Source organism: Anoplopoma fimbria, chromosome 15 (assembly GCF_027596085.1).
Source record: "Anoplopoma fimbria isolate UVic2021 breed Golden Eagle Sablefish chromosome 15, Afim_UVic_2022, whole genome shotgun sequence".
Lineage (NCBI taxonomy): Eukaryota > Metazoa > Chordata > Actinopteri > Perciformes > Anoplopomatidae > Anoplopoma > Anoplopoma fimbria.
This window is the reverse complement of record NC_072463.1, coordinates 25445587-25461304: the sequence shown is the minus strand read 5'-3', so window position 1 is coordinate 25461304 and position 15718 is coordinate 25445587. Positions and strand designations below refer to the sequence as shown.

The 15718-nt window shown below is 40.9% G+C and overlaps 1 protein-coding gene across 1 annotated transcript; it reads right to left on the bottom strand.

Moving 5' to 3' along the window:
• Positions 1–495: 495 nt before the first annotated feature.
• On the bottom strand, positions 496–10723 carry lbh (LBH regulator of WNT signaling pathway). Its single transcript, XM_054613868.1, has 3 exons — positions 10680–10723; positions 5807–5909; positions 496–2415 (listed from the first exon to the last, which is right to left on the bottom strand). Exons 1-3 carry the CDS (start codon positions 10706–10708, stop codon positions 2194–2196), a joined length of 354 nt encoding a protein of 117 aa, XP_054469843.1. The 5' UTR covers positions 10709–10723; the 3' UTR covers positions 496–2193.
• Between the last annotated feature and the right edge of the window lie 4995 nt (positions 10724–15718).

The following is a 15718-nucleotide window of genomic DNA, read 5'->3' as shown; positions in this document are numbered from 1 at the left end:
TTGGTAGGTCAAACCAATGGTCTCCATAATGCTGAATAGCTTCATTTGAATATTTTTAATAATGTAGTTTAAAAAAGAACTTAGAAACAAAAGCCGTTCATTGCTCAGGAATTAGATTTTGCATCAAGGAATTAGATCGTGTGCATGTGTGCAAGCTTAAGACAGGAAGTAGCATGTGGCCTGTTCTCGCTTCTACATATAGACATTTCATACACATATCTGTATTCGTAGAGAGAGATTCTGTATGTGAGAGATGCCGAGCAGGAAGTCATGCAGCTTTTCTGTAACCACTGCAGGTGAAGTGAGAAGGGAAAAGAAGCGGGGGGGAGTTCACATAAAGTAAAATGAAAGTAAAAACAGAAGTAGAGTCTCTTGGAAACAATACTTTAAATTCACTGAGGGATTAGCCCTGTAAAAGACTAATATACTTCATCTTGTACCATAAAATGGCAAAAACTCTACACAGTCAATTATTCTCACAGCAGAGTCACACAGTTGGATAGCAAATTCAAATGTTTATTTACAGCCTCTGTAATAGTCACAGAGAAAAGTGGTCTAAATACAAAAAAAAAAAAAAAAAAAAACAAGAGAAAGATGGCGGCTAATCTCCCTGAGCTTTACAAAAACAACGTGGGACCTGTAGGTGACAGACAGGAGAAAGAGAGAGATGTTCTGTACACAGCCCTAATGCCACTCAAATGAGAATTTACAAAAAGAACAGACATCTCAATCAAGCTTGTACAACAGGATTTCATAGTGTACACAAAAGTGAAATATTTTCCACAAATTTACCAATGAGACTTGTTCCACAACAATAAGTGGTGATTTAAAGAGTGAACAAAAGAACACCGACTTCTGAAATTGCAGAGCAGTTAAATAAAAACAGAAATTGCTACCGGAGAACGAATACAATTTCTCATCAACAGTTTATGGCAAACATCCAGATTAAAACAGAGTATTGTATCGACCAAGAATTTAATACTGTCAGATATAGCCTTATTTGTGAACTTCACGGTGTCAAAAGTATGGCTGTTTTCAAAATGAAAAGGAAGACTAGGAAAGACTTTCAGTTCTCAGTCCGTCTCTCTAAAAAGTAAACCGAACCCAAAGTACAAACATGTTCAGCGCACTAGAAGGCCTCTGGGGTCGGCGCAATGGGAACAAGTATTTACACATCCTTCAATGGGTCTGTACATTGCTTCAACAACTGCTTTTTTTCCCCCAAGAAAATACAATTTGCAGTCCTTACTCAGCTTTGCCCTATGGAACAATAAACTTGCTTTCGTTTGTTCTCAATGTTGTTCCATTTTTTGCTTTGTCATCCAAGTACTGTTTGTCACACTGCTCGCAGGAGGTCAATGTGAGGAGGGGGGATCATATCATGTTGCCCTCACTGCACTACAAGCTTTTTTGCAAAATGAATGTATGCACGAGCTTAGCAGGGCATGCTGGTTTATTTTCTATCAATTTCTGCTCATTTCTCTAAACTTATTCCAGGTTACTTTATATCTGTGATTGCCGGACATAAAGTCAAATAATCTTTTAGACAAGGGGGTTGGGATCCTGGTAACATTTTACACAAAACACCCACTTCTCAAAAAACAGACAAATAACAAAACAATCACTTCTCAGAAACAGACAAATCTATAGACAGCAGTGGCGATCACAATAATTAACATATCACTCCAGAAATTTAGCACAAGTATGGACAGTGTCGCTGTAGGTGATAATCCAAGGGCACCACAATAGTTCTGTATGAGATTATGAAGTCTCTGGGGTCATGACGCCAGCCACTTTGAAGTAAAGTACAGAGCAGTGTTAGCCTCCTGCAGTGTTAAGAGCTGTCCATGGAGCACTGAGCTGCCGCTGTCCAACAGGGCATCCTTTTTGGGCCGAGACACACACGGTGGTAGGCATGGAAGGAAATGAGTGTAGGTTGGAGGTGTGCGTGTCTGTTCTTTTCAAGTGTGATTTGGCGGGTTTGCAGTCCAGGTGGATAAATTATTTTACGAGAAAGTGCGTTACCTTTGTGTATTGCTTTGATGTCGAGGGGCAACGACATGGCATCAAGAAAAACTGAATGGGTGTCTGCCAGTATTTTTGGAGCGCCGAGGTGTAACCAGTGTGGGAAGAGGAGAGTCTATCAGAAAGAAAGAGGAAACGAAGGGAATATGGGGCGCTGCAACACAGCCTCTAGTGCTGAGAATTCTGTGTTGGCTGTCCATTTGGGATGCTGGCATTATTCTGCTGCTCTTCTTCCTCTTCCTCTTCTTCCTCCTCACTGACCAGAAACTCCTCTGGAGGCCAGCGAAGCTCCCCACTCTCGACTTCTCCCTCTGTCGGCTCAACCACAATGGACGGCAGACGATCTTTGAGTTTACAGCAACGGTCAAAGTCTGAGGGATCTGGGAATATCTAAAGAGGAAAGACAAGGGTGAAATACTGGTTATTAAAAACAGGTCCTATTATGCTATTTTCCGGGTGCATATTTTTATCGCAAGTTACAGTTACATGTTCACATGCGTTATTGCTCATAATCCGCCTTGTTTTTCCTCATCCTGCAGAACCTCTTCTCACCCTCTCTCTGAAATGCTCCGTTGTGGCGCTCTCCTCCCTCCAGAAAGCAAAGTATGCTGATTGGTCAGCTAGCCCGCTCTGTTGTGATTGGTCAATGTTTCACATTTCAAAAACACTCCCTCCAGAGAATGACAAATGAACAATAGCTCACAACAGGGTTCAAACCCCAGATCTCCTGGGTCACAGACTGCTGTCTTATCCACTACACCATGGTAGATGTGGACTTTAACTCTTTTTGTTTTATGTTTGAGGGTGGGCCAATCTAGCCGGAGAGTTTTATGTGACTTCTGTTACATTGTGACCTCATAAAGTTACAGAAATGGAGATACTGCAATGGAGCCGTTTCAGGCAGCTCAGGAGCAGTGTTTCTGAGGGGGAGGGCGACTCCTTTTAGGCGTGGACTTCAGGTTTTACACTCTACAGACCTTTTACATGTTTTTTTTAAATTAATATAATTAATATTATTAATATTAATATATATCACACTAAAGAAGAAGGAAAAGGTGGGAAAGCATAATAGGGCCACTTTAATGGTTTCACTGATAAATAGACTTTGTATTCTGAATAGCAGAGCAGGCCGCTTCAATCTAGGAGATTCAGCTTTCCCCTGTTGTAAGACATTAAATGATTTGTGAGCATATTTCTGATCAGTGCTAAGTGTGCAGTAGACTCAGGGATACCAGAACTTAGTCTTGAGCCTTGTAGAAGTGTTGCAGGCACCGCTACAAGGCTAAACAACTGTGAAGGAAGTGATGTGCAGACTAAACATCTGTGATGGGAAGTGGTTGCTTAAAATCCAAGTGGCATACCTGCTCTTGCCCAGCCCACATTCCTCTTAAAGCCAAGCTAGCTCTTCACATAGGTGCTCACTCAAAAACAAATTGCACATGAAATTAGGGGCTGTGTATGGGCAAATGAGGCATGTCTAGTGAGACTAACAGTAAATGCTGCATCATGTTTAATCTTAATGCTTGGGAGGGCACTGTGCCAAGCAGCTTGTAGCTGCTTACAAACTCATCCAGTACCACATCACCCACTACTCAGAAGATTATACAAGAGCATAATCAGGGCATTTCAAATAAACAGTAAAAACACAAAATAGGTGAAAGGTTTACTGCGACATGATTTGTGTTTGAATAAAACATCCATCCCTAAAACCATCAGCATTTAGAGTTGAACATTTTATATTCCTGTGGAGATTGAGTTTGGAAAAAAAGGTTTAGGAAAGAACATGAAATCAGCCGCATTATCTGCAAATCCAGACTGATATGTCTGCTTATAAATGCAGCGTGTCACACTCAAAGGTTTGGATCTAAACTGAAGGGCATGAGAGACATTCTGACGAGAGATTACATGCATTCCCTGTCCTGCGAGATTGGACATCAACCTCAGACTCACGGTTCTCAGGAACCAGAGAAATGGCCCAGGGGAAAAAGCCTGCCACTCCTGGTCCAAGAACAGCATTTTTTTTGCTGTTGTTTGGATAAAGTGGATGAATATTTTTAGACCTGCATATTTCACTTCCAAGACATTGGAGGGTGGGGGGTGGAGAAAACTATGTCGCTGTCTGGGCAGAGAGCCGAGTGGAAAGAAAGTATTAGATGGAGGCAGGAGAGAGACTGAGACGAGAAAAGATAGAGGGGATCCAGCTGTGTCCAAGAATTCCATAGGAGACAGAGGAGAAGGGAGGAAAAGACAAAATGCTATAGCTATAGATATAGATGGCTTCTGAATCGGACAATTTGTAAGGTTATGAAATGATGTATGTGTATATCTGCGGCTTTAACATTTTCCGAAAACAGCTGCATATAGAGGCCACACCAAGTGGTGTGATTATACTCGTGTGCATGTCTCTTCACGTCCAATGCCTGCGTGTATCTCCATTCCCTGGCTTGCATCACCGATCCTCACTGTGCGTCAGCACCGAGGGGAGTTGGGCAGTAAATGACCTTGCCTTTGGACCCCATAGCCAACATGTCATAACTTGTTTCACTTCCAGTGGGAGGAAGCGACACACATCAGCCAGGCGGCACAATACAAGCTATTTTAGGATCTTCTGGAAGGCGCGGTGGGTGCACAGTATGCGCCTGAATCATGACATTGCCTTTTGAGATGATAATTCAATAAATCAGTTACCATTTGCTCACCCTTCTCCACAATAGGTCAAAGTCATTTCGATACCTTTCATAGGTCCAGCTGGAATTTAATGGCGACACAATTTGTGTCAAAGCCCCCCCGGCCAGCACACATGATGGAGGAAATGACTGGTGGCAACACTGCTGCTGCTTCATTCAGTGCTTCTCTAAGGAGAGGCTGGGACCTTTGGCATAAGGCCGATTTGAGGAAATATAAGATGGAAAGTGTGGAGAAGTGGCAGCCTTATCCCCCCCCAACATCCGCTGCTCTCATCCTCTCAGACAGACTCACAGCTGGGGTGTGAACTGTTGGGGAAGCCAGCTTTTCCTCTGGGTCAGTCTACATCCTCTGAGTCTAGATCTACAAAACAGCAACTTATTAGGCTACTGCATTAGGTTTATGGATGTATGAATGCATATCTTCCATATTAATAAAATATAATCTTGCATTAATTTACCCAATTATCTTTAAAAAGTCAATGGCCTTTTAGCTCTGTGAGTTGTAAAAGCCTCACCAGGTGAAACTTCCTCAAGAATATTTTGGTACCAATGACCTTACAACACCAGTCGTAACTCTGGCCCACCAGTTAAGATGCAGCTTCACTAACCATTAGGCCAGCTTCCTGTTCACAATCAATTCCATCATCTTCTCCAATAAAATTGTTTAAGCATTAACATTGGGTCCTTTAATTCTTCCTTCACCCTAGATAGAAAATGTGACACTAAAATAAGCAGCTGTGTTTTTAAGTCGTTTTGTTTCAAGACGGCCCTGTTGAGCTGACAGTATAACAAAGCTGCTGGCAACACTTGTCAAGAACACCTGATGGCTGCTTCTCTCATCTCTCTGGATCTGCAGGGTTGATTTTTGTGACAGGGTGCAGTATATTACAGTTTCCCCACACATTTCCCTTGTATGTTTAAAGTTGTGACCAACCATAACCTCCAATGTCTAACATACGAGTATGAAAAATAAGGGATGCAAGTTTTTTTGTTTGTTATGTTTTCTTAATATTACGTTTTTAAAATAGAAATGTACGGGTAGGGTGTTGGGATGGAAGTGGTGTTTCATTGCCATACGTGTGTGTGAGTCCTACCTGGAAGGAGAGTCTGTCCTTGCTGGGGCTGAGCCTCATGTCCTCCATGGGGGTGCTGTTGATCATCACCTCAGTCATATCTCGGCAGGGCACAAACACTGGGCTGCAGGGTTGAAAGAAAAAAAGAAGTTGTGTGATTAGATACTACACAATGGTGATCAAGGTATACACGGGGAGAGAAAATGTGTGCATTAGCCTGACATCCCAAGAGAAACTATAGTACGCACAACCTTTAAAATGGACAAAGAGACACTAAATTATAACCCCCCAAAAAACCAAAAAGCTTAACATTGATAAAACTAGCAAACACCACATCTGTCAAACTGTTCATATTCATACACAAAGTCAAAGTCAGGAACTCGCGACTGTTCTTCCGTGCAAATGTTAGACAGTTTTGTTTATACTCTGCACATCTTGACCACAACACACCAAGCAGCCAGTACAGTCTTTGTATGCTAATGCCCTGCAAAGCTGCACAGCTCATGATGTGGCTTGCATAAGGTGGCCTTTTCTAAATACAGGAGGATGTGCTCTTGCACCAGCAACCAGAGAACAGTCATTGTGAGAGCTCGCTGGGGGCGTGCTCTGGTATTTGACAGGGGTGGAACATGAGGCACTCAGTTCCATCAGAGCGAGGCCAAACTTTCCATTTTAGATTAAAGAACCAAGAGGCTGTTTATAAATGTTCAGAGTATTCGATATCCAGCATTATCACAGTAAAGCTTAAAATAATGCCGTGAAGCAGGTCCCAGGGCTGGCATGGACGCTGTCTTGGGACATGATGCTGTGCGGCCTTCTCACGCTCTCTATTTAAAGCCTTGTGCCTTGTGGTCAGCGGCCACAGGCTTGTGTGGTCACCGGCTATATGGAACAAAGAAAACAGAAGACGCTAAACAAGAGGCTCACTCACATTATCTGTTTTAGTGGACTTGGGGTTTTGGGGGGGGAGAGATGTGGGTACTATGCTTGACCTACTTTGAACCTTTAAAAAAAAATTTATTTTTGAGATTATACTGTGGTGGCGATTAAAACATGGTTTTGAAATAAGGTGATTATGTGAACATTGTTCCACAGAATTCATTTCACCATTCAGTCTTATTTATCTAGCAAAACACTTTGCCTCAAAGTTTATTTAACATTCAAATGATTAAGTGCTTTCAGTTTTTCTACTGTTAACTAACAAACAGACATCCTTTTAAAAATAAACTTCATCCGCAAGTACATTATGAAATAGTCTCTGGAATTTCTAAGTAGAGCACAGTTAGGTATTTTAGTCCGCATTTATGACTCATACTGAGAATACTCTTCACGATGATCTCTATAAATATCCATCTTTACTGGAACATGAATTACCTTAAATTAAAAATAGGTTTATTGTTAAAACATTTTTACACTGCACATGGAAGCTCAGCTAACATTAAGGCAAACTGGGCTGGACAAATAACATCTTCATACATTTTGCTTTCATTTTGTTAAAAAGTGTAACCTTTGAACGAAGAAATCACATGCTCTAAGAAATGAAGATAATAATTCATAAGCATCAAATCTGGTATGAGCAGTAGTTAAATGGCAGCAAATGTGAGTGACCTTGATAGACATTGCCTCTCCACTTGTGCTGCACCACATTTTAGCATTTAACTTCATACTCGTGTAGCAATCACAACATTCAGCAGGTCTCACTTTAAACTCAAGAACAAAATGAGTCTCCCCTTATCTGTGGAGATTAGGGATCTAGGCATTGATTTCTGATCATGCCTGCAGGATTTCTAGGCTTCCACATTGTGCATCGACAACCTTTTGAAGCACTGTTGATCACGTTAACGTTCTCTTGTGAAATATGCCCATTGAAGTCATATAGACTCAATAAAGAAGCAGATTGAACACAAATTCCTCCTGAAGAGGACGGAATGGTGTGACATGAGTCACTCACAGCCAGAAGATCATTAACCTCTATAGCAATGGTGTTCATCAATCAGTTTTTCCAACTCCTACATTTACACACACACACCCCTCATCTCTTTCATGAGGAAACATTGACATATAAGTGAGAAAATTGAAAAGCTTCTGGCTGAATCACTGTATCGTAACCAGTTAGACGACGCGGCATACTTGGCCGAAACAATACACGGATACGCAAAAATAAAAGGGAGGCTTGAAGGATACGCAAGGTCTAACATGGAAAAAATAATGTCAGCTGGGGCTGCTCTTGAACTCATTTCATCTTCGAGTGGGATGAGGGGTGAGGCAGGCATGCAAAGAAAAGCAGCGGAGGTGGGGACGTAGCGGCTGAACAGTGACAGTGAAGACCTGAGCAAGGGAAGAGAGGGAGGGAAGGGAAAGAAAGATAAACACTCAGGCCTTGCCAGTCATATTTCTGTTCTGGGATCGTATAAACATCCTGCTCGGCTAAGAATAACAGAACATCGGCCTAATAAAACATAAAGGGGCACAATGAGGAGGAAGTGGGGGTGCACAAGTAACAAGTGAACCTGGGAGGAAACAAACAATACGGGGAGTACAGTCACATCCATTACTGCTTCTAGTGTCAAGCAGAAGAGCTGAGCAGTGAGTCCCTCTCACAGAGTGGAATACTTGACTCCTACAGAGGAAACATTAAGAGTTCTCTATAAGAAAGCAATCTGAACATGTAGGGCAAAAGATCAGCATTGACCACAGATCGTTAATTAGTGTCTACACCAAGAGCACACATCTGGCGGTCACATATGTCCTGTCAAATGGCCTCAACTGACTGATTGTGTGAGGCTGGTGTGTCAGATCACAGTAAACATCTTATCATCCTGACCACGTCAAGATAACGCATACCCGTTCCTGCCAGCTTGCTAATGCCACATCCAGCCACGGCACAGATGGACAGCAGGTACAAGTCAGACAGTCATTCAGGGTACATCCACAACACAGATCGGAAGGATTACTGGAGTTTGGGGATGAATTGGTCGGCCTATTAGCTGATCATCAAAAACAATTTTGAAATGTATTCAAGTGTGAGATAATTGGTTTGCAAATTTTATACCTTCAAACGATCAAACTAAACAAGCAATTTGGAAACGTCATCTTAGATCATGAATAATTGCACATTTATCATTAATGAAAACGATTTTTTTTTTTTTTTTTTTTTTTTTTTTTTAAATCGCAGCCCTAGAGTATTATGCACTATTTTTAAAAGCTTCAGAGGTGCAGGAAAGATGACCTTCTGATCGTTGCCTCCTGCGTTGCAAAACATCTACCTACCCTTTATTATTAAGTGACCATAACTCCCAGTAGCTCTCCTTTCAATGGTAGGCAGAAGTCACATTTTAACAGAGTTAGTTGTTACGGTCCTTCTGGAACACTGGCTCTACATCTTTATCTATAAACAGTCAAGATGCACAATGACTGACCGTCATTAACTAAGCATGACACTGGTTCATCCACCTGTCTCGCGACCATGGAAAAAAAAAAAAAAAAAAAGACCAAGGCCATGTAGAACTTCGCAACCATCTCAAAGCACAAGAGGGGAATATGCACATTGCGTTATCACCATTGTTTCCCCTCCGGCACCCTGCAGTTCTTACTACTACTACTATCATCATCATAAATCTCAGCCTGTGTGGCGACAGGGAAAAGCTGCTGACGCTCCACCAGTTGAGTCACCCAGCTCTGCAGGTATGTGGGAGGTGCAGGGAGTGAGTAAGACCCCCCCCCCCCAGACGTGTGCTGGAATGAATGGGTTGCATCCAGATTCCTTTGGGTTGAGTCTGGCACTGAAAACACATCATGGATCAGTTACTACTCCACTGCCATATAGCAATCTTAAAGATTGGCGTGGGGGGGGAAACTCTTAACCTTATGTGTTTTCTATATATTCTGTAATGCCGTTAGGTGGGATACAGCAATTGTTTTGAGAAAGATGTCCTATTCACACAGAGCGAAAGTCACAGTGCAGACATCTAATGGGCTAAGTGAAAGTTGCAGCATGCAGAGCAGACGAGCATAGAACCAATGTAAGTGAGCACAGATGAGAAAGCGAAGTGTGGTTACAGTAAAGAGGTCGACTGAACTTCCTGGTAGAGACAGCCAGAAGCCTGCTGAGGTTTGAGCAGTGTTCGCGAAAACAATGTTTCAAAGCCACTTGCATATCCTCTCTACAGACAGGAAAACATTCACAGATAAGAGAAAGAGGCTTCCAAGATGCACTCAACATTCCTGTGACTGGAAATAAATCAACCAGTTAGGGTGCTATATGCTATGCCATATTGGTATGTCACTGATAAGGAATTGATAGGAGAAGAGTGCATCCTTCTCCAATTACACTGCACCTGCAGCATTAAACACCAAGGACTGAAAGCAGCGTCTTACTTCACTCAAATATTTAAGGATACAGCAAAGTAAGCCTGCGTGCTGCGAGGTAGATATTTTATTTTTATTATTTAAAGTGCATTTTATCCCTAGAATAGCTGAGACAGAAGGCAGTGTGACCACGTGACCTTTTTTCTAAATTGGCACATGCAGCAACATTTATCCAGCTAGAATCTGGCAACCATTTGCTCAATGATAAATAAATAAATAAAAGTGAGACCTAGAATTTTCTTTTTCCTTCCCCCCGAATCAGTGTGTCATGAAATTTCCAATTTCAAGGTGCAACACCCCACAGAAAATATAAAGAAGGGAAACAAGTGTGGGTGTTACAAAGAAGGTGGCTCTTCTGAGGGAAATCACCAAGCAAGAACAAACCGCATCTACCTGTCAGGTGCAAAGCAAAACACAAGAGTAGGCGTTTGATACCTGATTCTAAGCAAAGTTCTAATCAAGTCACACTTCTGCTCACAAATATAGAAAGTAAAAGAAAAGTGGGGAAAAAGATGCGAGTACTCACCAGTAGATCTGCGGGGAAAATACAGACATGAATTCACCTTGATTAGGGGGTCTAATTACAGCCGTGGATCTCTCTCTCTCTCTCTCTCTCTCTATGTCTCTGTCTCTCTCTGTATCTCTCTCTCTCTCTCTCTCTCTCTCTATACTTTTTCCAACTTTCTGTTTGGTTCTTTGTATTTCTCTCCCAGGTGTTAACTTGGCCGCCGCTCCGCAGTGGTGTGTCTGATCATCTCCATCAGCTGGCGGAGTATTTAAGGAGAGGCGTGTGCTGGTTGGCCGGAGACACACCTCCTCTCAATGGCAGCTCATTACAGCAGCAGCCAATCAGAGCCCAGGAGAGCCGGCCCGGTCATGATGACGGCAGCAGCGACTGAACCCTGATTGGGACGAGATGGTACTGCATGATGCTATTGATCTGTAGTCTCCAAGGCAACCCAAAGACAGTCTCACCTCCTCTTGAATGGCAAAAAAAAATAAAAGAAGTCAACACTGATTCGCCTGTTAGGTGATCCGTGACATTTATCCAAATGAGGAGAGAGATAGAGAGAGAGAGAGAGAGAGAGAGAGAGAGAGAGAGAGAGAGAGAGAGCTCCTCTGCCTGGGTTCATTCACAAATATATTCCAAGGGCAAGTCAATGTCTGAGTGTTTCAGCGCCTATGAATGGTCCTCCTGCAGGGTTTTTGCCTTTTAATACATCATATCATGTAAAAGAGCATGCAAAGTGCACATGCAACATGACTGTTTCATACATTTCAAAATGATGTCCTGAAAGTATCAGCCTGCAGGACCAGACTGGTGTTATTGTCAATCCCTTTTGGAAACAGTTGACCTCGTTGACCTTCACACCTTATAAAATGCCCAGTTGTCTTTTTCCCTGCACGCAGAGTACTGTATGTACATTTGGCCCAGAGGAAGCAGGTGCACAGGCAGGCTCTGCAGGTCTAAAGGTAGATGGTAAAGTGCCAGTAGGCCTCTACTGCCACCTTGTGACCCACCAAGGCTGATCCTTAGTTGTGTCTCATTCATAATAGTAACCATAGAGTATCATTTTGGAAGAAGATATTTTATCTAGAGCAAATATTTAAATACCTCCTCATCATTTTTGTGGTGACATAAGCAAAATATTATAATGCAGCTCACAGCTTCCGCCAATCTGGCGGTTTGCAAATGCCCTTTAATAAAATCTCTTGGGTGATGGCAGATGGCACAGATGCCCGGCAGGGAGGCAAACAGCGAGGACAGAAGCATGTTGTGAATCCTATTCTGAAATGCTGCACAAAGAGTTTTCTTTAACCCCTTGAAAATCAACCACTCATTAAAAATGTTTACTTGTTAAAATATTGGTTAAACCCAAAGAAGTGAAGATCCCACACTATCCACAGTCATCAAATATTTCAGGTCAAATTCTGGGTATAAAAATGATTGCGCTGCACATCTAGAATAACTCCATTTGCTGGAATGGTAAAAAAAAAAGCATGGTGTTAAGGGTCTGACTGCTTCACTCAGAGCAATCTGATATACTGTAGCTTCAATGAAGATCTGGAACATGTTAATACTGAATACAGTTTTGATAGACAGTTTGGAAAAACTATGGGAAAACAAGGGGTTATACATGGTTTTTTGTGCAATTTATTGATCAGGTAAGCTAAACCATAAGCACATTGTCTGCTGCAAACTAAGTTTAAAATGATCAAACACACTTTTTTAAATAAAATACAAACAGTTTTCTGCATTAGACACATCATTCAAAACTGATAGCCTGTGTGTGTTCTTTGCTAAACACTGCCATTCAACACCACACTCAAATATTAATCACCTGCACCCAGAATGCACCTGTGAAAACATGTGCAACCAATTAGATCACTTAAGAAATTAGGGCTTCACCACTAGTAATAGGATTCAGGTTTGCCCTATGGTGTGCACAACAAAGTTTGTCTGTGTCTATATTTGCAGCATGCTACTAAGGAAATTGTCAAGTACTGTATAGATAAAAGGGTTTTAGTATATCAGTGTGTGTGCTTAAGTTGTTATGTGGAAATAGGATTTTAGAGAAGTTTATGTAGTTTTGAATGATGTGTTTGCTTTTGCTAGAGATGACAGATATTTTGTATTTTGTGTGTATATTTTTGCGAAGAAGGCCTTAGTGCCACACGATTGTGTTTTAACTAACCCAAAATAACGGGATCAACTATTTTTGCTAAAAACACTCCTAATGAAGGTTAAAGACAGGAGTTGGCCTTTGAGGTCTCTGCTGGAAGCATGTAACACAGAAAACCGTATTGGACATCACAATGTGATAGTGATTACTCAGCAGATAAAGATGATTAATTCAACTATAAACAAGAGTCAAACCAAAGGGATTATAAAAAAGAATCAGAAGGCTACAGTCACAAGACATTTTTAATTAAAAAACTGTTATAAACTAACAAGCGGGCCAATTAGAAACAAAGTATCATCAGTGAAAGTTTTAAATGAAGTCAGCATGGAAAGTTCAGCACAGTAATTCATCTAGTAAATAAAGTTACATAAAGTCCACCGAGTAAAAGTAAGACAAGTAAAATACATAACCGTTAGCCATGTAATTTATCAGTAACTTAATGCTACAATGTTGTTTCAGCAACATGTGGCCTAGTTGACATCTAGGTGGAAAATGATGGCTCGCTAGGTAAAGTTTAACAGTAATATTGTAGCAAAAAAAATTAATAAATCACAAATTAACGATGACATAATAGCTGTAGTAAAAAAGCACCTACAGATAAAACTCCAATGAGGGTAATTGACAATAGTGTTAATATTTTCTTTTATCACAGATTGTCCAGGTGGATGTAACAATGTCATTTAAACTCAGTGGTGGAAGAAGTACTCAGATCTTTTACTTAACTAAAAGTAGCGATACTACAGTTTACAAATACTCGGTTCATTGAGGCTAAAAGTCCAGCATTCAAAATCTAATTTAAGTATAAGTACAAAGGTTTTAGCATCCAAATATATAACCAAAGTCAAAGTTGTTATTATGCAAAATGGCCTATTTCAGAACAATGTATATTATATTATTGTAACCCTAACCCTTAATGTGTTAACAACTTAAATGCTATGGCAGGGTTAGTTTTTATTACCTTTTATAGTCCTGGGTAGCTTAATCTATAATATATTATAATTCATTAGTTGATTTATATTGTATAATAATGAGCTGAAACTGCAAAGTAACAAGTAACGAAAGCTGTTAGATAAATAGTGGAGTAAAAAGTACAATATTTGCCTCTGAAATGTAGGCGTATAGAGGTATAAAGGTGCATACATTTTCCTTGTTGGTGGCGTTAAGAGGTCAGAACCATGGATAAACTGGAGATAAAACGCTCAATGTTTGGCAATAAGATCAATCATCTATCCTGTGATTGTTGGTTGTTGCGCTGATGATATCTATGTTTAGTTTATGTCTCACTGCAGCTTGTTAGCAACAGCATTGGATGTGACTCATAAAAAGGAAAACATCATCTCTTGTAAAATCTGTCCACTCAGCATAAACTTAAACTTAAACACATAAACTTCTGCTACAACACGGTACGGCCTATGGAAACTCATAAAAAAACCTATAAACCTATTTATTTTTCAAATATTTTTTCACTGTAACCTTGCAATGTCTCATCTTGATCACTTGTGCTGTGTGCGGCTGTGTCACGTTAAGGCAGCCTCTAACAAGTAATGACACGTAAGAAGAAAACATTTATTTTGAAAGAGTCATTGACACATTGTGACCACAGGATGTCACTGGTGTCTATGGGATGGCCAGTTGGTACTGTAAGTGTCAGATGAGCGGCTGTTAATAAGGTTAGTTTGACATTAACTAGTCTAATTTACAAATTTTCAGATTGTTGGAATCGTTGTTAAAATATTCAAATCACTGTTTAATGTTATGCATTAATCTGATTTTAGTTTATAAACTTTCTGTGGTTTGGTCTGTGATTAGTTCATAAAAATGTGCTGAATATATGATACTCATCCACATTTGCTTGGCCTCTTTGCATACTTTCTGTTAGACCTGTTTCTCAGCAACATAATAAGTTAATAAACTGCACAGTATGGATTCGGATATTTCCAGTCTATACCGAATCATAAACCTGAGGTTGAAAACAGATGAATCATTAAAAGTGTGCACAAGCCCCTAAAAACACCACTTGCCACATCATTACAAGCAGTGTAATCTTGGTTTGGCTTTTTTCAGTGGTGCCGGATTAAGAAAAACAAACTATTCTTAAACCTGTTGTGTGTAAAAATCTGATTATCTGAGGCAGTCAGTTCCTTCCTCAAGAGCTGCATGTTTGGAGAATGGCGACCCCCTCTGTTCATTTTGAGCATGTGGAGGCCGGGCCAGCTGTTTTTACTGCTGCTACACAAAAACAGCTGCACATCTGGGCAGGCAGAAAAGCCTCGGGGGAGCAGAGGGGAGGCTTAGGGCCGACTGCACGACGTGTAAATGAACGAGGCCCTGAAGAGGAGGGCAGTCGACAAGCACCCGCCGTCCTCTTGGCTGCTTTTCGAAGTAGGCTTAAGTTTCTTTTTGGACTCTGAAAGTTCCAAGATTTTTTTTTAAAACACTGTTGTTTTCTCATTCTTCTGTTTCACCATTGTTCACTGCTTTTGCTGATTGTATTCATTGTTCATTTGAGCTAAATATACGTGAATTTAACCTTTCCACCTCACCATGGCTTTACAGCTATACATCAAAGAAGCATCATGCATACAACATTTTCCATTGCTAATCATTCTTTTTTATCACGTGCAAGAAATATGTTATGTAAGATTCTCTCCTCCCACATCCCACATAAGTTGGAGTGTTTCCATGTTCTCAGTGTTTTTTTCTGTTGTATGTGTTTATGTCCATTAGTGTAAGCATGTGCAGACCTACAGGTTTATCCTGTGTGGGGACATTGGCGAGTGTAATTTTTCTCATGCATACATCTGTGTGTTTGTGCATGTGCGTTGCCGAGGGACATCTGATCTCCGGGCTCGCCGCACGCCACGCTTGCTTGCAGGTGGTC